Raw genomic sequence first — 25441 nt, 5'->3', positions numbered from 1 at the left:
CCATCCCAACTGATTCCTCCAACAATCAATTTCTTAGTGGTCCTTTCTCTATTCCAGCTGTCCTCTCCCCGCTCGTTCATGAGAAAGATTCCAAGTATGAGCAACCATCCGGACACTTATATCTACTGTCCTTGGGTCAACGCCCTAACATAAATGACAACAAGCCTGCACTGAGCAGCCCCAATGAGTACTGTAGACACCTCAACCAAGAACACACACCATGCAGCCTACAATGTTGACAAAGACAAACTTGTTTTATTGCAATGTTTGGGTGCTGGGCACCCAAGGGCCAGTTCCCTTAAGGCTCAAACCCTCTCTCACAGAAGAGGGTGGAGGTGGGGCAGGGCAGGCAGATGGGGAATGGGGATTGAAGACAGGAGCCACAAGAGAGAGTGCTTCATGCCCTAAGACAAGAAACCTCCGGCACTCACTCTCATCAGCGTGTCCAGGTTAGTGGCAAGGATCTTCCAAGTCTGGGTCCACGTGCATGGTTTCCTTCCAGCGGAAAAGCAGGTACCCCACACTGACCCCCACCAGCACGGCCAGCGCAAAGTAGGCATTGTAGGTCATGACGGTCAGCATGAGCACATAGGTCAGGAGCACCTGGAGGACGTGCAGCAAGGTTTGCACCAGGTGAGGCCAGCTCAGCAGCTGCCACCGCTGGCCACTCGCTGCCCTCAAGGGAAGGTTCTCTCGAGCCAGCTTGAGTCCTTCAGAGCAGACTGCCAGGATGAAGATCGCCAGGACAGCCAGGACCATGTCCGTGGGGCTGTTCATCACCACGCCCGGAAACAGCAGCTCCACATTCTGGTAGCCAAAGTAGAAGGCGGTGGGCATCATCATGGTCGGCGTGTGTGAGTTGCTGCAGGAATGCGGGGCCCCCGCGTTTGAGTGCTGGTAAACTCAGGCGCTCCTGTCAGTGTCTGGGCTGAAGAGATGGCCGCCGCGTTCACTTCTGGATGCAGATGACTGCAGGTAGCAAAGGAGTGTCTTCTGAATGCAGGAAGCAGCTGACCCCGGTCTGATACTCAGGTTTCCTCTTCTCCTCTGCTGCCTTGCCACTGAGCTTCAGACTCCACATTTTATGCACGCAGGCATGGGACCCTCCCTACAAAGACTCTTCCCACAAGACCCTCCTTAAACAGATACACCCTCAGCCAATCTCTTCACACATCACCCAGGTAGGGGACCCTCCCTATAAAGATCCTTCCTACAAGACCCTCCATGAACAGATATCACCTCAGCTAATGTCTTCACACTCCAGTTTTATTTATTTATTAATTAAATTATTTATTTATTTATTTACTTAGTTATTTCATATGGAATCAACATGATCACAGTTAAAAAACATTCACAGAATGATCAAACACCCCTCACTCCACCAATGTATATTTTTCACCATCAGTGTCCTCGGTATCCCTCACCTTCACCCTCATCTCACCCCTCCCCCTGCTTCTACGGCAGACAATGTCCCTCATACTTTCTCTTTACTTATGGGCCTTGGAGTTTGCAATGCAGGTATTGAGAGGCCATCAGGATTCGTCTTTTATCCACTTTCAGCACTCATCTCTGACTCCAAGGGATCCCTCCACCTATCATTGACTTGGTGATCCTTCAAAATCCCAGCTGCTTTCTCCCCAGCTGTTAGGGCAGGCTTCCAACCATGGGAAAATCTACCCGGCCCTTGTCTCTGCCATCCTTTGGAGTTATTCTCATTTTGTATTAGCTTATATTCCAAATATGCACATTCCAGTGTTTAACTTGAAAACCTCTGAGGGGAAAACAAAGCCAAAACGGGGTCATAAACACACCTTTTAAGGAGTCACCCAGGAAATCCCACCTGCCACTTATGCCCTTTTTCTGCCTCCCAGGAATAATTTTTCTCCAGTCACCACACACTTTGGGGGTTCAGAGAGCCTCTATATTGCCAGATTATAGAAAAGAAAAAACATTGAAAAACAAAATACTGGGATCCGTGGTGGTGGGAAATGGCCACTGGTGGAGGGATGGGTATTTGATCATTTTATAGTTGAGACCCAAGTGCAAAAATTTGTAAGTCTGCAACTGTACCTCATGATGTCTAAAGAATAAAAAAAAAAATCCCAATACCCCAGAACCACCCACCCCAAATTAGTTAAAGTTGACTTCCAATTTATTTCCCAAGCTGGGCTGAGGGATCCAGGCCGATCAGAAGGCCTGTACGTATTTTCACCACAGTAGCCCAAGGACACCTGAGAGATAAACCTTCCTTCTCACCCAACCGCTCTATCTAGCTTCAGTATGCCACACCCCATAGAGCCCTACATAAATCATTTAGTTTTGAAAATTAGCAGCGAAATACAACTTAGGATGTTAGCAAGAAAGGAAGTGAATAAAGTGGGCAGAGGCATACAGCACCCACAGCATGGCTCCCAACCACACCCCAATCAAAATCTCTAGCTCAGTCCCACTCAGTCTTGCATCCATAGGTTGTTAAGGCAGCCCCATACCTTATACAACCTGTGTACACCCACACTTTTGCACAGGTACGCAATTCCCCCACCCCAATCCATCCATTCAAACTTAATTTCTTCAAGAAGCCCCATAGCTCTAATTTACTTACCTGCTAATACATATGACCTAAGGTGAGATACCAAAAGTACTGGATTACCGTCCATGATTTTTGGAAATAAAAATCTACCTAGGGTGATTCATTTGTAAAAGGAATTATTCATTTTAATATTAGAATAAATAAATGAATATTAAAAATAAACCACTGATTTTAATTAACACAGGGTAGTTTAATTCAGGCAAACCCGTGGCTTCACTGATGATCATCTATGGTGTTGGTGGGGAAGTCTAGTGGTGTGTGAATCACCAATAACCAACTTGCCAAGATGAATCCCCTGGGTTCTACATCTTCACTTTTTTATTTTACTTTATTTTTTACTAATCTTATTGATTCACCATGAGATATAGTTACAGTCTTTCATGTTTGAGTTGCAATCACACGATGATCAAACACCTATCCCTGCACCAGTGCACATTCCTCACCACCAATCTCCCCAGTATAACCCCCTACTCCACCCTCCCCCACGGCGGAGAGTATTCCCCATACTCTCTTCTCTCTCTCTCTCTCTCTCTCTCTCTCTCTCTCTCTCTCTCTCTCTCTCTCTATCCTTTTCGGCATTATGGTTTGAAATACAGATACTGAGAGATTATCATGTTTGGTTCACTATCTACTTTGGGCAGATATCTCCCATCCCAACTGATTCCTCCAACAATCAATTTCTTAGTGGTCCTTTCTCTATTCCAGCTGTCCTCTCCCCGCTCGTTCATGAGAAAGATTCCAAGTATGAGCAACCATCCGGACACTTATATCTACTGTCCTTGGGTCAACGCCCTAACATAAATGACAACAAGCCTGCACTGAGCAGCCCCAATGAGTACTGTAGACACCTCAACCAAGAACACACACCATGCAGCCTACAATGTTGACAAAGACAAACTTGTTTTATTGCAATGTTTGGGTGCTGGGCACCCAAGGGCCAGTTCCCTTAAGGCTCAAACCCTCTCTCACAGAAGAGGGTGGAGGTGGGGCAGGGCAGGCAGATGGGGAATGGGGATTGAAGACAGGAGCCACAAGAGAGAGTGCTTCATGCCCTAAGACAAGAAACCTCCGGCACTCACTCTCATCAGCGTGTCCAGGTTAGTGGCAAGGATCTTCCAAGTCTGGGTCCACGTGCATGGTTTCCTTCCAGCGGAAAAGCAGGTACCCCACACTGACCCCCACCAGCACGGCCAGCGCAAAGTAGGCATTGTAGGTCATGACGGTCAGCATGAGCACATAGGTCAGGAGCACCTGGAGGACGTGCAGCAAGGTTTGCACCAGGTGAGGCCAGCTCAGCAGCTGCCACCGCTGGCCACTCGCTGCCCTCAAGGGAAGGTTCTCTCGAGCCAGCTTGAGTCCTTCAGAGCAGACTGCCAGGATGAAGATCGCCAGGACAGCCAGGACCATGTCCGTGGGGCTGTTCATCACCACGCCCGGAAACAGCAGCTCCACATTCTGGTAGCCAAAGTAGAAGGCGGTGGGCATCATCATGGTCGGCGTGTGTGAGTTGCTGCAGGAATGCGGGGCCCCCGCGTTTGAGTGCTGGTAAACTCAGGCGCTCCTGTCAGTGTCTGGGCTGAAGAGATGGCCGCCGCGTTCACTTCTGGATGCAGATGACTGCAGGTAGCAAAGGAGTGTCTTCTGAATGCAGGAAGCAGCTGACCCCGGTCTGATACTCAGGTTTCCTCTTCTCCTCTGCTGCCTTGCCACTGAGCTTCAGACTCCACATTTTATGCACGCAGGCATGGGACCCTCCCTACAAAGACTCTTCCCACAAGACCCTCCCTAAACAGATACACCCTCAGCCAATCTCTTCACACATCACCCAGGTAGGGGACCCTCCCTATAAAGATCCTTCCTACAAGACCCTCCATGAACAGATATCACCTCAGCTAATGTCTTCACACTCCAGTTTTATTTATTTATTAATTAAATTATTTATTTATTTATTTACTTAGTTATTTCATATGGAATCAACATGATCACAGTTAAAAAACATTCACAGAATGATCAAACACCCCTCACTCCACCAATGTATATTTTTCACCATCAGTGTCCTCGGTATCCCTCACCTTCACCCTCATCTCACCCCTCCCCCTGCTTCTACGGCAGACAATGTCCCTCATACTTTCTCTTTACTTATGGGCCTTGGAGTTTGCAATGCAGGTATTGAGAGGCCATCATGATTCGTCTTTTATCCACTTTCAGCACTCATCTCTGACTCCAAGGGATCCCTCCACCTATCATTGACTTGGTGATCCTTCAAAATCCCAGCTGCTTTCTCCCCAGCTGTTAGGGCAGGCTTCCAACCATGGGAAAATCTACCCGGCCCTTGTCTCTGCCATCCTTTGGAGTTATTCTCATTTTGTATTAGCTTATATTCCACATATGCACATTCCAGTGTTTAACTTGAAAACCTCTGAGGGGAAAACAAAGCCAAAACGGGGTCATAAACACACCTTTTAAGGAGTCACCCAGGAAATCCCACCTGCCACTTATGCCCTTTTTCTGCCTCCCAGGAATAATTTTTCTCCAGTCACCACACACTTTGGGGGTTCAGAGAGCCTCTATATTGCCAGATTATAGAAAAGTAAAAACATTGAAAAACAAAATACTGGGATCCGTGGTGGTGGGAAATGGGCACTGGTGGAGGGATGGGTATTTGATCATTTTATAGTTGAGACCCAAGTGCAAAAATTTGTAAGTCTGCAACTGTACCTCATGATGTCTAAAGAATAAAAAAAAAAATCCCAATACCCCAGAACCACCCACCCCAAATTAGTTAAAGTTGACTTCCAATTTATTTCCCAAGCTGGGCTGAGGGATCCAGGCCGATCAGAAGGCCTGTACGTATTTTCACCACAGTAGCCCAAGGACACCTGAGAGATAAAACTTCCTTCTGACCCAACCGCTCTATCTAGCTTCAGTATGCCACACCCCATAGAGCCCTACATAAATCATTTATTTTTGAAAATTAGCAGCGAAATACAACTTAGGATGTTAGTAAGAAAGGAAGTGAATAAAGTGGGCAGAGGCATACAGCACCCACAGCATGGCTCCCAACCACACCCCAATCAAAATCTCTAGCTCAGTCCCACTCAGTCTTGCATCCATAGGTTGTTAAGGCAGCCCCATACCTTATACAACCTGTGTACACCCACACTTTTGCACAGGTACGCAATTCCCCCACCCCAATCCATCCATTCAAACTTAATTTCTTCAAGAAGCCCCATAGCTCTAATTTACTTACCTGCTAATACATATGACCTAAGGTGAGATACCAAAAGTACTGGATTACCGTCCATGATTTTTGGAAATAAAAATCTACCTAGGGTGATTCATTTGTAAAAGGAATTATTCATTTTAATATTAGAATAAATAAATGAATATTAAAAATAAACCACTGATTTTAATTAACACAGGGTAGTTTAATTCAGGCAAACCCGTGGCTTCACTGATGATCATCTATGGTGTTGGTGGGGAAGTCTAGTGGTGTGTGAATCACCAATAACCAACTTGCCAAGATGAATCCCCTGGGTTCTACATCTTCACTTTTTTATTTTACTTTATTTTTTACTAATCTTATTGATTCACCATGAGATATAGTTACAGTCTTTCATGTTTGAGTTGCAATCACACGATGATCAAACACCTATCCCTGCACCAGTGCACATTCCTCACCACCAATCTCCCCAGTATAACCCCCTACTCCACCCTCCCCCACGGCGGAGAGTATTCCCCATACTCTCTTTCTCTCTCTCTCTCTCTCTCTCTCTCTCTCTCTCTCTCTCTCTCTCTCTCTCTCCTTTTCGGCATTATGGTTTGAAATACAGATACTGAGAGATTATCATGTTTGGTTCACTATCTACTTTGGGCAGATATCTCCCATCCCAACTGATTCCTCCAACAATCAATTTCTTAGTGGTCCTTTCTCTATTCCAGCTGTCCTCTCCCCGCTCGTTCATGAGAAAGATTCCAAGTATGAGCAACCATCCGGACACTTATATCTACTGTCCTTGGGTCTACGCCCTAACATAAATGACAACAAGCCTGCACTGAGCAGCCCCAATGAGTACTGTAGACACCTCAACCAAGAACACACACCATGCAGCCTACAATGTTGACAAAGACAAACTTGTTTTATTGCAATGTTTGGGTTCTGGGCACCCAAGGGCCAGTTCCCTTAAGGCTCAAACCCTCTCTCACAGAAGAGGGTGGAGGTGGGGCAGGGCAGGCAGATGGGGAATGGGGATTGAAGACAGGAGCCACAAGAGAGAGTGCTTCATGCCCTAAGACAAGAAACCTCCCGCACTCACTCTCATCAGCGTGTCCAGGTTAGTGGCAAGGATCTTCCAAGTCTGGGTCCACGTGCATGGTTTCCTTCCAGCGGAAAAGCAGGTACCCCACACTGACCCCCACCAGCACGGCCAGCGCAAAGTAGGCATTGTAGGTCATGACGGTCAGCATGAGCACATAGGTCAGGAGCACCTGGAGGACGTGCAGCAAGGTTTGCACCAGGTGAGGCCAGCTCAGCAGCTGCCACCGCTGGCCACTCGCTGCCCTCAAGGGAAGGTTCTCTCGAGCCAGCTTGAGTCCTTCAGAGCAGACTGCCAGGATGAAGATCGCCAGGACAGCCAGGACCATGTCCGTGGGGCTGTTCATCACCACGCCCGGAAACAGCAGCTCCACATTCTGGTAGCCAAAGTAGAAGGCGGTGGGCATCATCATGGTCGGCGTGTGTGAGTTGCTGCAGGAATGCGGGGCCCCCGCGTTTGAGTGCTGGTAAACTCAGGCGCTCCTGTCAGTGTCTGGGCTGAAGAGATGGCCGCCGCGTTCACTTCTGGATGCAGATGACTGCAGGTAGCAAAGGAGTGTCTTCTGAATGCAGGAAGCAGCTGACCCCGGTCTGATACTCAGGTTTCCTCTTCTCCTCTGCTGCCTTGCCACTGAGCTTCAGACTCCACATTTTATGCACGCAGGCATGGGACCCTCCCTACAAAGACCCTTCCCACAAGACCCTCCCTAAACAGATACACCCTCAGCCAATCTCTTCACACATCACACAGGTAGGGGACCCTCCCTATAAAGATCCTTCCTACAAGACCCTCCATGAACAGATATCACCTCGGCTAATGTCTTCACACTCCAGTTTTATTTATTTATTAATTAAATTATTTATTTATTTATTTATTTACTTAGTTATTTCATATGGAATCAACATGATCACAGTTAAAAAACATTCACAGAATGATCAAACACCCCTCACTCCACCAATGTATATTTTTCACCATCAGTGTCCTCGGTATCCCTCACCTTCACCCTCATCTCACCCCTCCCCCTGCTTCTACGGCAGACAATGTCCCTCATACTTTCTCTTTACTTATGGGCCTTGGAGTTTGCAATGCAGGTATTGAGAGGCCATCATGATTCGTCTTTTATCCACTTTCAGCACTCATCTCTGACTCCAAGGGATCCCTCCACCTATCATTGACTTGGTGATCCTTCAAAATCCCAGCTGCTTTCTCCCCAGCTGTTAGGGCAGGCTTCCAACCATGGGAAAATCTACCCGGCCCTTGTCTCTGCCATCCTTTGGAGTTATTCTCATTTTGTATTAGCTTATATTCCACATATGCACATTCCAGTGTTTAACTTGAAAACCTCTGAGGGGAAAACAAAGCCAAAACGGGGTCATAAACACACCTTTTAAGGAGTCACCCAGGAAATCCCACCTGCCACTTATGCCCTTTTTCTGCCTCCCAGGAATAATTTTTCTCCAGTCACCACACACTTTGGGGGTTCAGAGAGCCTCTATATTGCCAGATTATAGAAAAGAAAAAACATTGAAAAACAAAATACTGGGATCCGTGGTGGTGGGAAATGGCCACTGGTGGAGGGATGGGTATTTGATCATTTTATAGTTGAGACCCAAGTGCAAAAATTTGTAAGTCTGCAACTGTACCTCATGATGTCTAAAGAATAAAAAAAAAAATCCCAATACCCCAGAACCACCCACCCCAAATTAGTTAAAGTTGACTTCCAATTTATTTCCCAAGCTGGGCTGAGGGATCCAGGCCGATCAGAAGGCCTGTACGTATTTTCACCACAGTAGCCCAAGGACACCTGAGAGGTAAACCTTCCTTCTCACCCAACCGCTCTATCTAGCTTCAGTATGCCACACCCCATAGAGCCCTACATAAATCATTTATTTTTGAAAATTAGCAGCGAAATACAACTTAGGATGTTAGCAAGAAAGGAAGTGAATAAAGTGGGCAGAGGCATACAGCACCCACAGCATGGCTCCCAACCACACCCCAATCAAAATCTCTAGCTCAGTCCCACTCAGTCTTGCATCCATAGGTTGTTAAGGCAGCCCCATACCTTATACAACCTGTGTACACCCACACTTTTGCACAGGTACGCAATTCCCCCACCCCAATCCATCCATTCAAACTTAATTTCTTCAAGAAGCCCCATAGCTCTAATTTACTTACCTGCTAATACATATGACCTAAGGTGAGATACCAAAAGTACTGGATTACCGTCCATGATTTTTGGAAATAAAAATCTACCTAGGGTGATTCATTTGTAAAAGGAATTATTCATTTTAATATTAGAATAAATAAATGAATATTAAAAATAAACCACTGATTTTAATTAACACAGGGTAGTTTAATTCAGGCAAACCCGTGGCTTCACTGATGATCATCTATGGTGTTGGTGGGGAAGTCTAGTGGTGTGTGAATCACCAATAACCAACTTGCCAAGATGAATCCCCTGGGTTCTACATCTTCACTTTTTTATTTTACTTTATTTTTTACTAATCTTATTGATTCACCATGAGATATAGTTACAGTCTTTCATGTTTGAGTTGCAATCACACGATGATCAAACACCTATCCCTGCACCAGTGCACATTCCTCACCACCAATCTCCCCAGTATAACCCCCTACTCCACCCTCCCCCACGGCGGAGAGTATTCCCCATACTCTCTTTCTCTCTCTCTCTCTCTCTCTCTCTCTCTCTCTCTCTCTCTCTCTCTCTCTCTCTCTTTTCGGCATTATGGTTTGAAATACAGATACTGAGAGATTATCATGTTTGGTTCACTATCTACTTTGGGCAGATATCTCCCATCCCAACTGATTCCTCCAACAATCAATTTCTTAGTGGTCCTTTCTCTATTCCAGCTGTCCTCTCCCCGCTCGTTCATGAGAAAGATTCCAAGTATGAGCAACCATCCGGACACTTATATCTACTGTCCTTGGGTCTACGCCCTAACATAAATGACAACAAGCCTGCACTGAGCAGCCCCAATGAGTACTGTAGACACCTCAACCAAGAACACACACCATGCAGCCTACAATGTTGACAAAGACAAACTTGTTTTATTGCAATGTTTGGGTTCTGGGCACCCAAGGGCCAGTTCCCTTAAGGCTCAAACCCTCTCTCACAGAAGAGGGTGGAGGTGGGGCAGGGCAGGCAGATGGGGAATGGGGATTGAAGACAGGAGCCACAAGAGAGAGTGCTTCATGCCCTAAGACAAGAAACCTCCCGCACTCACTCTCATCAGCGTGTCCAGGTTAGTGGCAAGGATCTTCCAAGTCTGGGTCCACGTGCATGGTTTCCTTCCAGCGGAAAAGCAGGTACCCCACACTGACCCCCACCAGCACGGCCAGCGCAAAGTAGGCATTGTAGGTCATGACGGTCAGCATGAGCACATAGGTCAGGAGCACCTGGAGGACGTGCAGCAAGGTTTGCACCAGGTGAGGCCAGCTCAGCAGCTGCCACCGCTGGCCACTCGCTGCCCTCAAGGGAAGGTTCTCTCGAGCCAGCTTGAGTCCTTCAGAGCAGACTGCCAGGATGAAGATCGCCAGGACAGCCAGGACCATGTCCGTGGGGCTGTTCATCACCACGCCCGGAAACAGCAGCTCCACATTCTGGTAGCCAAAGTAGAAGGCGGTGGGCATCATCATGGTCGGCGTGTGTGAGTTGCTGCAGGAATGCGGGGCCCCCGCGTTTGAGTGCTGGTAAACTCAGGCGCTCCTGTCAGTGTCTGGGCTGAAGAGATGGCCGCCGCGTTCACTTCTGGATGCAGATGACTGCAGGTAGCAAAGGAGTGTCTTCTGAATGCAGGAAGCAGCTGACCCCGGTCTGATACTCAGGTTTCCTCTTCTCCTCTGCTGCCTTGCCACTGAGCTTCAGACTCCACATTTTATGCACGCAGGCATGGGACCCTCCCTACAAAGACCCTTCCCACAAGACCCTCCCTAAACAGATACACCCTCAGCCAATCTCTTCACACATCACACAGGTAGGGGACCCTCCCTATAAAGATCCTTCCTACAAGACCCTCCATGAACAGATATCACCTCAGCTAATGTCTTCACACTCCAGTTTTATTTATTTATTAATTAAATTATTTATTTATTTATTTATTTACTTAGTTATTTCATATGGAATCAACATGATCACAGTTAAAAAACATTCACAGAATGATCAAACACCCCTCACTCCACCAATGTATATTTTTCACCATCAGTGTCCTCGGTATCCCTCACCTTCACCCTCATCTCACCCCTCCCCCTGCTTCTACGGCAGACAATGTCCCTCATACTTTCTCTTTACTTATGGGCCTTGGAGTTTGCAATGCAGGTATTGAGAGGCCATCATGATTCGTCTTTTATCCACTTTCAGCACTCATCTCTGACTCCAAGGGATCCCTCCACCTATCATTGACTTGGTGATCCTTCAAAATCCCAGCTGCTTTCTCCCCAGCTGTTAGGGCAGGCTTCCAACCATGGGAAAATCTACCCGGCCCTTGTCTCTGCCATCCTTTGGAGTTATTCTCATTTTGTATTAGCTTATATTCCACATATGCACATTCCAGTGTTTAACTTGAAAACCTCTGAGGGGAAAACAAAGCCAAAACGGGGTCATAAACACACCTTTTAAGGAGTCACCCAGGAAATCCCACCTGCCACTTATGCCCTTTTTCTGCCTCCCAGGAATAATTTTTCTCCAGTCACCACACACTTTGGGGGTTCAGAGAGCCTCTATATTGCCAGATTATAGAAAAGAAAAAACATTGAAAAACAAAATACTGGGATCCGTGGTGGTGGGAAATGGCCACTGGTGGAGGGATGGGTATTTGATCATTTTATAGTTGAGACCCAAGTGCAAAAATTTGTAAGTCTGCAACTGTACCTCATGATGTCTAAAGAATAAAAAAAAAAATCCCAATACCCCAGAACCACCCACCCCAAATTAGTTAAAGTTGACTTCCAATTTATTTCCCAAGCTGGGCTGAGGGATCCAGGCCGATCAGAAGGCCTGTACGTATTTTCACCACAGTAGCCCAAGGACACCTGAGAGGTAAACCTTCCTTCTCACCCAACCGCTCTATCTAGCTTCAGTATGCCACACCCCATAGAGCCCTACATAAATCATTTATTTTTGAAAATTAGCAGCAAAATACAACTTAGGATGTTAGTAAGAAAGGAAGTGAATAAAGTGGGCAGAGGCATACAGCACCCACAGCATGGCTCCCAACCACACCCCAATCAAAATCTCTAGCTCAGTCCCACTCAGTCTTGCATCCATAGGTTGGTAAGGCAGCCCCATACCTTATACAACCTGTGTACACCCACACTTTTGCACAGGTACGCAATTCCCCCACCCCAATCCATCCATTCAAACTTAATTTCTTCAAGAAGCCCCATAGCTCTAATTTACTTACCTGCTAATACATATGACCTAAGGTGAGATTCCAAAAGTACTGGATTACCGTCCATGATTTTTGGAAATAAAAATCTACCTAGGGTGATCATTTGTAAAAGGAATTATTCATTTTAATATTTGAATAAATAAATGAATATTAAAAATAAACCACTGATTTAATTAATACAGGGTAGTTTAATTCAGGCAAACCCGTGGCTTCACTGATGATCATCTATGGTGTTGGTGGGGAAGTCTAGTGGTGTGTGAATCACCAATAGCCAACTTGCCAAGATGAATCCCCTGGGTTCTACATCTTCACTTTTTTATTTTACTTTATTTTTTACTAATCTTATTGATTCACCATGAGATATAGTTACAATCTTTCATGTTTGAGTTGCAATCACACGATGATCAAACACCTATCCCTGCACCAGTGCACATTCCTCACCACCAATCTCCCCAGTATAACCCCCTACTCCACCCTCCCCCACGGCGGAGAGTATTCCCCATACTCTCTTTCTCTCTCTCTCTCTCTCTCTCTCTCTCTCTCTCTCTCTCTCTCTCTCTCTCCTTTTCGGCATTATGGTTTGAAATACAGATACTGAGAGATTATCATGTTTGGTTCACTATCTACTTTGGGCAGATATCTCCCATCCCAACTGATTCCTCCAACAATCAATTTCTTAGTGGTCCTTTCTCTATTCCAGCTGTCCTCTCCCCGCTCGTTCATGAGAAAGATTCCATGTATGAGCAACCATCCGGACACTTATATCTACTGTCCTTGGGTCTACGCCCTAACATAAATGACAACAAACCTGCACTGAGCAGCCCCAATGAGTACTGTAGATACCTCAACCAAGAACACACACCATGCAGCCTACAATGTTGACAAAGACAAACTTGTTTTATTGCAATGTTTGGGTTCTGGGCACCCAAGGGCCAGTTCCCTTAAGGCTCAAACCCTCTCTCACAGAAGAGGGTGGAGGTGGGGCAGGGCAGGCAGATGGGGAATGGGGATTGAAGACAGGAGCCACAAGAGAGAGTGCTTCATGCCCTAAGACAAGAAACCTCCGGCACTCACTCTCATCAGCGTGTCCAGGTTAGTGGCAAGGATCTTCCAAGTCTGGGTCCACGTGCATGGTTTTCTTCCAGCGGAAAAGCAGGTACCCCACACTGACCCCCACCAGCACGGCCAGCGCAAAGTAGGCATTGTAGGTCATGACGGTCAGCATGAGCACATAGGTCAGGAGCACCTGGAGGACGTGCAGCAAGGTTTGCACCAGGTGAGGCCAGCTCAGCAGCTGCCACCGCTGGCCACTCGCTGCCCTCAAGGGAAGGTTCTCTCGAGCCAGCTTGAGTCCTTCAGAGCAGACTGCCAGGATGAAGATCGCCAGGACAGCCAGGACCATGTCCGTGGGGCTGTTCATCACCACGCCCGGAAACAGCAGCTCCACATTCTGGTAGCCAAAGTAGAAGGCGGTGGGCATCATCATGGTCGGCGTGTGGGAGTTGCTGCAGGAATGCGGGGCCCCCGCGTTTGAGTGCTGGTAAACTCAGGCGCTCCTGTCAGTGTCTGGGCTGAAGAGATGGCCGCCGCGTTCACTTCTGGATGCAGATGACTGCAGGTAGCAAAGGAGTGTCTTCTGAATGCAGGAAGCAGCTGACCCCGGTCTGATACTCAGGTTTCCTCTTCTCCTCTGCTGCCTTGCCACTGAGCTTCAGACTCCACATTTTATGCACGCAGGCATGGGACCCTCCCTACAAAGACCCTTCCCACAAGACCCTCCCTAAACAGATACACCCTCAGCCAATCTCTTCACACATCACACAGGTAGAGGACCCTCCCTATAAAGATCCTTCCTACAAGACCCTCCATGAACAGATATCACCTCAGCTAATGTCTTCACACTCCAGTTTTATTTATTTATTAATTAAATTATTTATTTATTTATTTATTTACTTAGTTATTTCATATGGAATCAACATGATCACAGTTAAAAAACATTCACAGAATGATCAAACACCCCTCACTCCACCAATGTATATTTTTCACCATCAGTGTCCTCGGTATCCCTCACCTTCACCCTCATCTCACCCCTCCCCCTGCTTCTACGGCAGACAATGTCCCTCATACTTTCTCTTTACTTATGGGCCTTGGAGTTTGCAATGCAGGTATTGAGAGGCCATCATGATTCGTCTTTTATCCACTTTCAGCACTCATCTCTGACTCCAAGGGATCCCTCCACCTATCATTGACTTGGTGATCCTTCAAAATCCCAGCTGCTTTCTCCCCAGCTGTTAGGGCAGGCTTCCAACCATGGGAAAATCTACCCGGCCCTTGTCTCTGCCATCCTTTGGAGTTATTCTCATTTTGTATTAGCTTATATTCCACATATGCACATTCCAGTGTTTAACTTGAAAACCTCTGAGGGGGAATCAAAGCCAAAACGGGGTCATAAACACACCTTTTAAGGAGTCACCCAGGAAATCCCACCTGCCACTTATGCCCTTTTTCTGCCTCCCAGGAATAATTTTTCTCCAGTCACCACACACTTTGGGGGTTCAGAGAGCCTCTATATTGCCAGATTATAGAAAAGAAAAAACATTGAAAAACAAAATACTGGGATCCGTGGTGGTGGGAAATGGCCACTGGTGGAGGGATGGGTATTTGATCATTTTATAGTTGAGACCCAAGTGCAAAAATTTGTAAGTCTGCAACTGTACCTCATGATGTCTAAAGAATAAAAAAAAAAATCCCAATACCCCAGAACCACCCACCCCAAATTAGTTAAAGTTGACTTCCAATTTATTTCCCAAGCTGGGCTGAGGGATCCAGGCCGATCAGAAGGCCTGTACGTATTTTCACCACAGTAGCCCAAGGACACCTGAGAGATAAACCTTCCTTCTCACCCAACCGCTCTATCTAGCTTCAGTATGCCACACCCCATAGAGCCCTACATAAATCATTTAGTTTTGAAAATTAGCAGCGAAATACAACTTAGGATGTTAGCAAGAAAGGAAGTGAATAAAGTGGGCAGAGGCATACAGCACCCACAGCATGGCTCCCAACCACACCCCAATCAAAATCTCTAGCTCAGTCCCACTCAGTCTTGCATCCATAGGTTGTTAAGGCAGCCCCATACCTTATACAACCTGTGTACACCCACACTTTTGCACAGGTATGCAATTCCCCCACCCCAATCCATCCATTCAAACTTAATTTCTTCAAGAAGCCCCATAGCTCTAATTTACTTACCTGCTAATACATATGACCTAAGGTGAGATACCAAAAGTACTGGATTACCGTCCATGATTTTTGGAAATAAAAATCTACCTAGGGTGATTCATTTGTAAAAGGAATTATTCATTTTAATATTAGAATAAATAAATGAATATTAAAAATAAACCACTGATTTTAATTAACACAGGGTAGTTTAATTCAGGCAAACCCGTGGCTTCACTGATGATCATCTATGGTGTTGGTGGGGAAGTCTAGTGGTGTGTGAATCACCAATAACCAACTTGCCAAGATGAATCCCCTGGGTTCTACATCTTCACTTTTTTATTTTACTTTATTTTTTACTAATCTTATTGATTCACCATGAGATATAGTTACAGTCTTTCATGTTTGAGTTGCAATCACACGATGATCAAACACCTATCCCTGCACCAGTGCACATTCCTCACCACCAATCTCCCCAGTATAACCCCCTACACCACCCTCCCCCACGGCGGAGAGTATTCCCCATACTCTCTTTCTCTCTCTCTCTCTCTCTCTCTCTCTCTCTCTCTCTCTCTCTCTCTCTCTCTCCTTTTCGGCATTATGGTTTGAAATACAGATACTGAGAGATTATCATGTTTGGTTCACTATCTACTTTGGGCAGATATCTCCCATCCCAACTGATTCCTCCAACAGTCAATTTCTTAGTGGTCCTTTCTCTATTCCAGCTGTCCTCTCCCCGCTCGTTCATGAGAAAGATTCCAAGTATGAGCAACCATCCGGACACTTATATCTACTGTCCTTGGGTCAACGCCCTAACATAAATGACAACAAGCCTGCACTGAGCAGCCCCAATGAGTACTGTAGACAACTCAACCAAGAACACACACCATGCAGCCTACAATGTTGACAAAGACAAACTTGTTTTATTGCAATGTTTGGGTTCTGGGCACCCAAGGGCCAGTTCCCTTAAGGCTCAAACCCTCTCTCACAGAAGAGGGTGGAGGTGGGGCAGGGCAGGCAGATGGGGAATGGGGATTGAAGACAGGAGCCACAAGAGAGAGTGCTTCATGCCCTAAGACAAGAAACCTCCGGCACTCACTCTCATCAGCGTGTCCAGGTTAGTGGCAAGGATCTTCCAAGTCTGGGTCCACGTGCATGGTTTCCTTCCAGCGGAAAAGCAGGTACCCCACACTGACCCCCACCAGCACGGCCAGCGCAAAGTAGGCATTGTAGGTCATGACGGTCAGCATGAGCACATAGGTCAGGAGCACCTGGAGGACGTGCAGCAAGGTTTGCACCAGGTGAGGCCAGCTCAGCAGCTGCCACCGCTGGCCACTCGCTGCCCTCAAGGGAAGGTTCTCTCGAGCCAGCTTGAGTCCTTCAGAGCAGACTGCCAGGATGAAGATCGCCAGGACAGCCAGGACCATGTCCGTGGGGCTGTTCATCACCACGCCCGGAAACAGCAGCTCCACATTCTGGTAGCCAAAGTAGAAGGCGGTGGGCATCATCATGGTCGGCGTGTGTGAGTTGCTGCAGGAATGCGGGGCCCCCGCGTTTGAGTGCTGGTAAACTCAGGCGCTCCTGTCAGTGTCTGGGCTGAAGAGATGGCCGCCGCGTTCACTTCTGGATGCAGATGACTGCAGGTAGCAAAGGAGTGTCTTCTGAATGCAGGAAGCAGCTGACCCCGGTCTGATACTCAGGTTTCCTCTTCTCCTCTGCTGCCTTGCCACTGAGCTTCAGACTCCACATTTTATGCACGCAGGCATGGGACCCTCCCTACAAAGACTCTTCCCACAAGACCCTCCTTAAACAGATACACCCTCAGCCAATCTCTTCACACATCACCCAGGTAGGGGACCCTCCCTATAAAGATCCTTCCTACAAGACCCTCCATGAACAGATATCACCTCAGCTAATGTCTTCACACTCCAGTTTTATTTATTTATTAATTAAATTATTTATTTATTTATTTACTTAGTTATTTCATATGGAATCAACATGATCACAGTTAAAAAACATTCACAGAATGATCAAACACCCCTCACTCCACCAATGTATATTTTTCACCATCAGTGTCCTCGGTATCCCTCACCTTCACCCTCATCTCACCCCTCCCCCTGCTTCTACGGCAGACAATGTCCCTCATACTTTCTCTTTACTTATGGGCCTTGGAGTTTGCAATGCAGGTATTGAGAGGCCATCAGGATTCGTCTTTTATCCACTTTCAGCACTCATCTCTGACTCCAAGGGATCCCTCCACCTATCATTGACTTGGTGATCCTTCAAAATCCCAGCTGCTTTCTCCCCAGCTGTTAGGGCAGGCTTCCAACCATGGGAAAATCTACCCGGCCCTTGTCTCTGCCATCCTTTGGAGTTATTCTCATTTTGTATTAGCTTATATTCCAAATATGCACATTCCAGTGTTTAACTTGAAAACCTCTGAGGGGAAAACAAAGCCAAAACGGGGTCATAAACACACCTTTTAAGGAGTCACCCAGGAAATCCCACCTGCCACTTATGCCCTTTTTCTGCCTCCCAGGAATAATTTTTCTCCAGTCACCACACACTTTGGGGGTTCAGAGAGCCTCTATATTGCCAGATTATAGAAAAGAAAAAACATTGAAAAACAAAATACTGGGATCCGTGGTGGTGGGAAATGGCCACTGGTGGAGGGATGGGTATTTGATCATTTTATAGTTGAGACCCAAGTGCAAAAATTTGTAAGTCTGCAACTGTACCTCATGATGTCTAAAGAATAAAAAAAAAAATCCCAATACCCCAGAACCACCCACCCCAAATTAGTTAAAGTTGACTTCCAATTTATTTCCCAAGCTGGGCTGAGGGATCCAGGCCGATCAGAAGGCCTGTACGTATTTTCACCACAGTAGCCCAAGGACACCTGAGAGATAAACCTTCCTTCTCACCCAACCGCTCTATCTAGCTTCAGTATGCCACACCCCATAGAGCCCTACATAAATCATTTAGTTTTGAAAATTAGCAGCGAAATACAACTTAGGATGTTAGCAAGAAAGGAAGTGAATAAAGTGGGCAGAGGCATACAGCACCCACAGCATGGCTCCCAACCACACCCCAATCAAAATCTCTAGCTCAGTCCCACTCAGTCTTGCATCCATAGGTTGTTAAGGCAGCCCCATACCTTATACAACCTGTGTACACCCACACTTTTGCACAGGTATGCAATTCCCCCACCCCAATCCATCCATTCAAACTTAATTTCTTCAAGAAGCCCCATAGCTCTAATTTACTTACCTGCTAATACATATGACCTAAGGTGAGATACCAAAAGTACTGGATTACCGTCCATGATTTTTGGAAATAAAAATCTACCTAGGGTGATTCATTTGTAAAAGGAATTATTCATTTTAATATTAGAATAAATAAATGAATATTAAAAATAAACCACTGATTTTAATTAACACAGGGTAGTTTAATTCAGGCAAACCCGTGGCTTCACTGATGATCATCTATGGTGTTGGTGGGGAAGTCTAGTGGTGTGTGAATCACCAATAACCAACTTGCCAAGATGAATCCCCTGGGTTCTACATCTTCACTTTTTTATTTTACTTTATTATTTACTAATCTTATTGATTCACCATGAGATATAGTTACAGTCTTTCATGTTTGAGTTGCAATCACACGATGATCAAACACCTATCCCTGCACCAGTGCACATTCCTCACCACCAATCTCCCCAGTATAACCCCCTACTCCACCCTCCCCCACGGCGGAGAGTATTCCCCATACTCTCTTTCTCTATCTCTCTCTCTCTCTCTCTCTCTCTCTCTCTCTCTCTCTCTCTCTCCTTTTCGGCATTATGGTTTGAAATACAGATACTGAGAGATTATCATGTTTGGTTCACTATCTACTTTGGGCAGATATCTCCCATCCCAACTGATTCCTCCAACAATCAATTTCTTAGTGGTCCTTTCTCTATTCCAGCTGTCCTCTCCCCGCTCGTTCATGAGAAAGATTCCAAGTATGAGCAACCATCCGGACACTTATATCTACTGTCCTTGGGTCTACGCCCTAACATAAATGACAACAAGCCTGCACTGAGCAGCCCCAATGAGTACTGTAGACACCTCAACCAAGAACACACACCATGCAGCCTACAATGTTGACAAAGACAAACTTGTTTTATTGCAATGTTTGGGTTCTGGGCACCCAAGGGCCAGTTCCCTTAAGGCTCAAACCCTCTCTCACAGAAGAGGGTGGAGGTGGGGCAGGGCAGGCAGATGGGGAATGGGGATTGAAGACAGGAGCCACAAGAGAGAGTGCTTCATGCCCTAAGACAAGAAACCTCCCGCACTCACTCTCATCAGCGTGTCCAGGTTAGTGGCAAGGATCTTCCAAGTCTGGGTCCACGTGCATGGTTTCCTTCCAGCGGAAAAGCAGGTACCCCACACTGACCCCCACCAGCACGGCCAGCGCAAAGTAGGCATTGTAGGTCATGACGGTCAGCATGAGCACATAGGTCAGGAGCACCTGGAGGACGTGCAGCAAGGTTTGCACCAGGTGAGGCCAGCTCAGCAGCTGCCACCGCTGGCCACTCGCTGCCCTCAAGGGAAGGTTCTCTCGAGCCAGCTTGAGTCCTTCAGAGCAGACTGCCAGGATGAAGATCGCCAGGACAGCCAGGACCATGTCCTTGGGGCTGTTCATCACCACGCCCGGAAACAGCAGCTCCACATTCTGGTAGCCAAAGTAGAAGGCGGTGGGCATCATCATGGTCGGCGTGTGTGAGTTGCTGCAGGAATGCGGGGCCCCCGCGTTTGAGTGCTGGTAAACTCAGGCGCTCCTGTCAGTGTCTGGGCTGAAGAGATGGCCGCCGCGTTCACTTCTGGATGCAGATGACTGCAGGTAGCAAAGGAGTGTCTTCTGAATGCAGGAAGCAGCTGACCCCGGTCTGATACTCAGGTTTCCTCTTCTCCTCTGCTGCCTTGCCACTGAGCTTCAGACTCCACATTTTATGCACGCAGGCATGGGACCCTCCCTACAAAGACTCTTCCCACAAGACCCTCCCTAAACAGATACACCCTCAGCCAATCTCTTCACACATCACCCAGGTAGGGGACCCTCCCTATAAAGATCCTTCCTACAAGACCCTCCATGAACAGATATCACCTCAGCTAATGTCTTCACACTCCAGATTTATTTATTTATTAATTAAATTATTTATTTATTTATTTACTTAGTTATTTCATATGGAATCAACATGATCACAGTTAAAAAACATTCACAGAATGATCAAACACCCCTCACTCCACCAATGTATATTTTTCACCATCAGTGTCCTCGGTATCCCTCACCTTCACCCTCATCTCACCCCTCCCCCTGCTTCTACGGCAGACAATGTCCCTCATACTTTCTCTTTACTTATGGGCCTTGGAGTTTGCAATGCAGGTATTGAGAGGCCATCAGGATTCGTCTTTTATCCACTTTCAGCACTCATCTCTGACTCCAAGGGATCCCTCCACCTATCATTGACTTGGTGATCCTTCAAAATCCCAGCTGCTTTCTCCCCAGCTGTTAGGGCAGGCTTCCAACCATGGGAAAATCTACCCGGCCCTTGTCTCTGCCATCCTTTGGAGTTATTCTCATTTTGTATTAGCTTATATTCCACATATGCACATTCCAGTGTTTAACTTGAAAACCTCTGAGGGGAAAACAAAGCCAAAACGGGGTCATAAACACACCTTTTAAGGAGTCACCCAGGAAATCCCACCTGCCACTTATGCCCTTTTTCTGCCTCCCAGGAATAATTTTTCTCCAGTCACCACACACTTTGGGGGTTCAGAGAGCCTCTATATTGCCAGATTATAGAAAAGAAAAAACATTGAAAAACAAAATACTGGGATCCGTGGTGGTGGGAAATGGCCACTGGTGGAGGGATGGGTATTTGATCATTTTATAGTTGAGACCCAAGTGCAAAAATTTGTAAGTCTGCAACTGTACCTCATGATGTCTAAAGAATAAAAAAAAAAATCCCAATACCCCAGAACCACCCACCCCAAATTAGTTAAAGTTGACTTCCAATTTATTTCCCAAGCTGGGCTGAGGGATCCAGGCCGATCAGAAGGCCTGTACGTATTTTCACCACAGTAGCCCAAGGACACCTGAGAGATAAACCTTCCTTCTCACCCAACCGCTCTATCTAGCTTCAGTATGCCACACCCCATAGAGACCTACATAAATCATTTATTTTTGAAAATTAGCAGCGAAATACAACTTAGGATGTTAGCAAGAAAGGAAGTGAATAAAGTGGGCAGAGGCATACAGCACCCACAGCATGGCTCCCAACCACACCCCAATCAAAATCTCTAGCTCAGTCCCACTCAGTCTTGCATCCATAGGTTGGTAAGGCAGCCACATACCTTATACAACCTGTGTACACCCACACTTTTGCACAGGTACGCAATTCCCCCACCCCAATCCATCCATTCAAACTTAATTTCTTCAAGAAGCCCCATAGCTCTAATTTACTTACCTGCTAATACATATGACCTAAGGTGAGATACCAAAAGTACTGGATTACCGTCCATGATTTTTGGAAATAAAAATCTACCTAGGGTGATTCATTTGTAAAAGGAATTATTCATTTTAATATTAGAATAAATAAATGAATATTAAAAATAAACCACTGATTTTAATTAACACAGGGTAGTTTAATTCAGGCAAACCCGTGGCTTCACTGATGATCATCTATGGTGTTGGTGGGGAAGTCTAGTGGTGTGTGAATCACCAATAACCAACTTGCCAAGATGAATCCCCTGGGTTCTACATCTTCACTTTTTTATTTTACTTTATTTTTTACTAATCTTATTGATTCACCATGAGATATAGTTACAGTCTTTCATGTTTGAGTTGCAATCACACGATGATCAAACACCTATCCCTGCACCAGTGCACATTCCTCACCACCAATCTCCCCAGTATAACCCCCTACTCCACCCTCCCCCACGGCGGAGAGTATTCCCCATACTCTCTTTCTCTCTCTCTCTCTCTCTCTCTCTCTCTCTCTCTCTCTCTCTCTCTCTCTCTCCTTTTCGGCATTATGGTTTGAAATACAGATACTGAGAGATTATCATGTTTGGTTCACTATCTACTTTGGGCAGATATCTCCCATCCCAACTGATTCCTCCAACAATCAATTTCTTAGTGGTCCTTTCTCTATTCCAGCTGTCCTCTCCCCGCTCGTTCATGAGAAAGATTCCAAGTATGAGCAACCATCCGGACACTTATATCTACTGTCCTTGGGTCTACGCCCTAACATAAATGACAACAAGCCTGCACTGAGCAGCCCCAATGAGTACTGTAGATACCTCAACCAAGAACACACACCATGCAGCCTACAATGTTGACAAAGACAAACTTGTTTTATTGCAATGTTTGGGTTCTGGGCACCCAAGGGCCAGTTCCCTTAAGGCTCAAACCCTCTCTCACAGAAGAGGGTGGAGGTGGGGCAGGGCAGGCAGATGGGGAATGGGGATTGAAGACAGGAGCCACAAGAGAGAGTGCTTCATGCCCTAAGACAAGAAACCTCCGGCACTCACTCTCATTAGCGTGTCCAGGTTAGTGGCAAGGATCTTCCAAGTCTGGGTCCACGTGCATGGTTTTCTTCCAGCGGAAAAGCAGGTACCCCACACTGACCCCCACCAGCACGGCCAGCGCAAAGTAGGCATTGTAGGTCATGACGGTCAGCATGAGCACATAGCTCAGGAGCACCTGGAGGACGTGCAGCAATGTTTGCACCAGGTGAGGCCAGCTCAGCAGCTGCCACCGCTGGCCACTCGCTGCCCTCAAGGGAAGGTTCTCTCGAGCCAGCTTGAGTCCTTCAGAGCAGACTGCCAGGATGAAGATCGCCAGGACAGCCAGGACCATGTCCGTGGGGCTGTTCATCACCACGCCCGGAAACAGCAGCTCCACATTCTGGTAGCCAAAGTAGAAGGCGGTGGGCATCATCATGGTCGGCGTGTGGGAGTTGCTGCAGGAATGCGGGGCCCCCGCGTTTGAGTGCTGGTAAACTCAGGCGCTCCTGTCAGTGTCTGGGCTGAAGAGATGGCCGCCGCGTTCACTTCTGGATGCAGATGACTGCAGGTAGCAAAGGAGTGTCTTCTGAATGCAGGAAGCAGCTGACCCCGGTCTGATACTCAGGTTTCCTCTTCTCCTCTGCTGCCTTGCCACTGAGCTTCAGACTCCACATTTTATGCACGCAGGCATGGGACCCTCCCTACAAAGACTTTTCCCACAAGACCCTCCCTAAACAGATACACCCTCAGCCAATCTCTTCACACATCACACAGGTAGGGGACCCTCCCTATAAAGATCCTTCCTACAAGACCCTCCATGAACAGATATCACCTCAGCTAATGTCTTCACACTCCAGTTTTATTTATTTATTAATTAAATTATTTATTTATTTATTTACTTAGTTATTTCATATGGAATCAACATGATCACAGTTAAAAAACATTCACAGAATGATCAAACACCCCTCACTCCACCAATGTATATTTTTCACCATCAGTGTCCTCGGTATCCCTCACCTTCACCCTCATCTCACCCCTCCCCCTGCTTCTACGGCAGACAATGTCCCTCATACTTTCTCTTTACTTATGGGCCTTGGAGTTTGCAATGCAGGTATTGAGAGGCCATCATGATTCGTCTTTTATCCACTTTCAGCACTCATCTCTGACTCCAAGGGATCCCTCCACCTATCATTGACTTGGTGATCCTTCAAAATCCCAGCTGCTTTCTCCCCAGCTGTTAGGGCAGGCTTCCAACCATGGGAAAATCTACCCGGCCCTTGTCTCTGCCATCCTTTGGAGTTATTCTCATTTTGTATTAGCTTATATTCCACATATGCACATTCCAGTGTTTAACTTGAAAACCTCTGAGGGGGAATCAAAGCCAAAACGGGGTCATAAACACACCTTTTAAGGAGTCACCCAGGAAATCCCACCTGCCACTTATGCCCTTTTTCTGCCTCCCAGGAATAATTTTTCTCCAGTCACCACACACTTTGGGGGTTCAGAGAGCCTCTATATTGCCAGATTATAGAAAAGAAAAAACATTGAAAAACAAAATACTGGGATCCGTGGTGGTGGGAAATGGCCACTGGTGGAGGGATGGGTATTTGATCATTTTATAGTTGAGACCCAAGTGCAAAAATTTGTAAGTCTGCAACTGTACCTCATGATGTCTAAAGATTAAAAAAAAAAATCCCAATACCCCAGAACCACCCACCCCAAATTAGTTAAAGTTGACTTCCAATTTATTTCCCAAGCTGGGCTGAGGGATCCAGGCCGATCAGAAGGCCTGTACGTATTTTCACCACAGTAGCCCAAGGACACCTGAGAGATAAACCTTCCTTCTCACCCAACCGCTCTATCTAGCTTCAGTATGCCACACCCCATAGAGCCCTACATAAATCATTTATTTTTGAAAATTAGCAGCGAAATACAACTTAGGATGTTAGTAAGAAAGGAAGTGAATAAAGTGGGCAGAGGCATACAGCACCCACAGCATGGCTCCCAACCACACCCCAATCAAAATCTCTAGCTCAGTCCCACTCAGTCTTGCATCCATAGGTTGGTAAGGCAGCCCCATACCTTATACAACCTGTGTACACCCACACTTTTGCACAGGTACGCAATTCCCCCACCCCAATCCATCCATTCAAACTTAATTTCTTCAAGAAGCCCCATAGCTCTAATTTACTTACCTGCTAATACATATGACCTAAGGTGAGATACCAAAAGTACTGGATTACCGTCCATGATTTTTGGAAACAAAAATCTACCTAGGGTGATCATTTGTAAAAGGAATTATTCATTTTAATATTTGAATAAATAAATGAATATTAAAAACAAACCACTGATTTTAATTAACACAGG

The 25441-nt window shown here is 46.4% G+C and overlaps 8 protein-coding genes across 8 annotated transcripts; all 8 read right to left on the bottom strand.

Moving 5' to 3' along the window:
* Positions 1 to 450: 450 nt before the first annotated feature.
* On the bottom strand, positions 451 to 843 carry LOC130022355 (high affinity copper uptake protein 1-like). Its single transcript, XM_056113104.1, has one exon. The coding sequence runs from the start codon at positions 841 to 843 to the stop codon at positions 451 to 453; it is 393 nt and encodes a 130-aa protein (XP_055969079.1).
* Positions 844 to 3688: 2845 nt separating this feature from the next.
* On the bottom strand, positions 3689 to 4081 carry LOC130022343 (high affinity copper uptake protein 1-like). Its single transcript, XM_056113095.1, has one exon. The coding sequence runs from the start codon at positions 4079 to 4081 to the stop codon at positions 3689 to 3691; it is 393 nt and encodes a 130-aa protein (XP_055969070.1).
* Positions 4082 to 6925: 2844 nt separating this feature from the next.
* Positions 6926 to 7318, bottom strand: LOC130022333 (high affinity copper uptake protein 1-like). The gene has a single exon (XM_056113084.1). It carries the CDS (start codon positions 7316 to 7318, stop codon positions 6926 to 6928), a length of 393 nt encoding a protein of 130 aa, XP_055969059.1.
* Positions 7319 to 10167: 2849 nt separating this feature from the next.
* On the bottom strand, positions 10168 to 10560 carry LOC130022323 (high affinity copper uptake protein 1-like). Its single transcript, XM_056113073.1, has one exon. The coding sequence runs from the start codon at positions 10558 to 10560 to the stop codon at positions 10168 to 10170; it is 393 nt and encodes a 130-aa protein (XP_055969048.1).
* A 2844-nt stretch (positions 10561 to 13404) lies between these two features.
* On the bottom strand, positions 13405 to 13797 carry LOC130022312 (high affinity copper uptake protein 1-like). Its single transcript, XM_056113062.1, has one exon. The coding sequence runs from the start codon at positions 13795 to 13797 to the stop codon at positions 13405 to 13407; it is 393 nt and encodes a 130-aa protein (XP_055969037.1).
* Positions 13798 to 16645: 2848 nt separating this feature from the next.
* Positions 16646 to 17038, bottom strand: LOC130022302 (high affinity copper uptake protein 1-like). Its single transcript, XM_056113051.1, has one exon. It carries the CDS (start codon positions 17036 to 17038, stop codon positions 16646 to 16648), a length of 393 nt encoding a protein of 130 aa, XP_055969026.1.
* Positions 17039 to 19880: 2842 nt separating this feature from the next.
* Positions 19881 to 20273, bottom strand: LOC130022291 (high affinity copper uptake protein 1-like). Its single transcript, XM_056113040.1, has one exon. The coding sequence runs from the start codon at positions 20271 to 20273 to the stop codon at positions 19881 to 19883; it is 393 nt and encodes a 130-aa protein (XP_055969015.1).
* A 2844-nt stretch (positions 20274 to 23117) lies between these two features.
* LOC130022280 (high affinity copper uptake protein 1-like) lies at positions 23118 to 23510 on the bottom strand. Its single transcript, XM_056113031.1, has one exon. The coding sequence runs from the start codon at positions 23508 to 23510 to the stop codon at positions 23118 to 23120; it is 393 nt and encodes a 130-aa protein (XP_055969006.1).
* Between the last annotated feature and the right edge of the window lie 1931 nt (positions 23511 to 25441).

This window comes from Sorex fumeus, unplaced genomic scaffold (genome assembly GCF_029834395.1).
Source record: "Sorex fumeus unplaced genomic scaffold, SorFum_2.1 ptg000002l, whole genome shotgun sequence".
NCBI lineage: Eukaryota > Metazoa > Chordata > Mammalia > Eulipotyphla > Soricidae > Sorex > Sorex fumeus.
The sequence above is the reverse complement of the archived record's forward strand: the minus strand, read 5'-3'. Positions and strand labels throughout refer to the sequence as shown.

Excerpts from the sequence above, each read along its gene's own strand:
- LOC130022343 (XM_056113095.1), bottom strand. The coding sequence starts at position 4,081 with ATGATGATGCCCACCGCCTTCTACTTTGGCTACCAGAATGTGGAGCTG.
- LOC130022312 (XM_056113062.1), bottom strand. The coding sequence starts at position 13,797 with ATGATGATGCCCACCGCCTTCTACTTTGGCTACCAGAATGTGGAGCTG.
- LOC130022280 (XM_056113031.1), bottom strand. The coding sequence starts at position 23,510 with ATGATGATGCCCACCGCCTTCTACTTTGGCTACCAGAATGTGGAGCTG.
- LOC130022302 (XM_056113051.1), bottom strand. The coding sequence starts at position 17,038 with ATGATGATGCCCACCGCCTTCTACTTTGGCTACCAGAATGTGGAGCTG.
- LOC130022333 (XM_056113084.1), bottom strand. The coding sequence starts at position 7,318 with ATGATGATGCCCACCGCCTTCTACTTTGGCTACCAGAATGTGGAGCTG.
- LOC130022355 (XM_056113104.1), bottom strand. The coding sequence starts at position 843 with ATGATGATGCCCACCGCCTTCTACTTTGGCTACCAGAATGTGGAGCTG.
- LOC130022291 (XM_056113040.1), bottom strand. The coding sequence starts at position 20,273 with ATGATGATGCCCACCGCCTTCTACTTTGGCTACCAGAATGTGGAGCTG.
- LOC130022323 (XM_056113073.1), bottom strand. The coding sequence starts at position 10,560 with ATGATGATGCCCACCGCCTTCTACTTTGGCTACCAGAATGTGGAGCTG.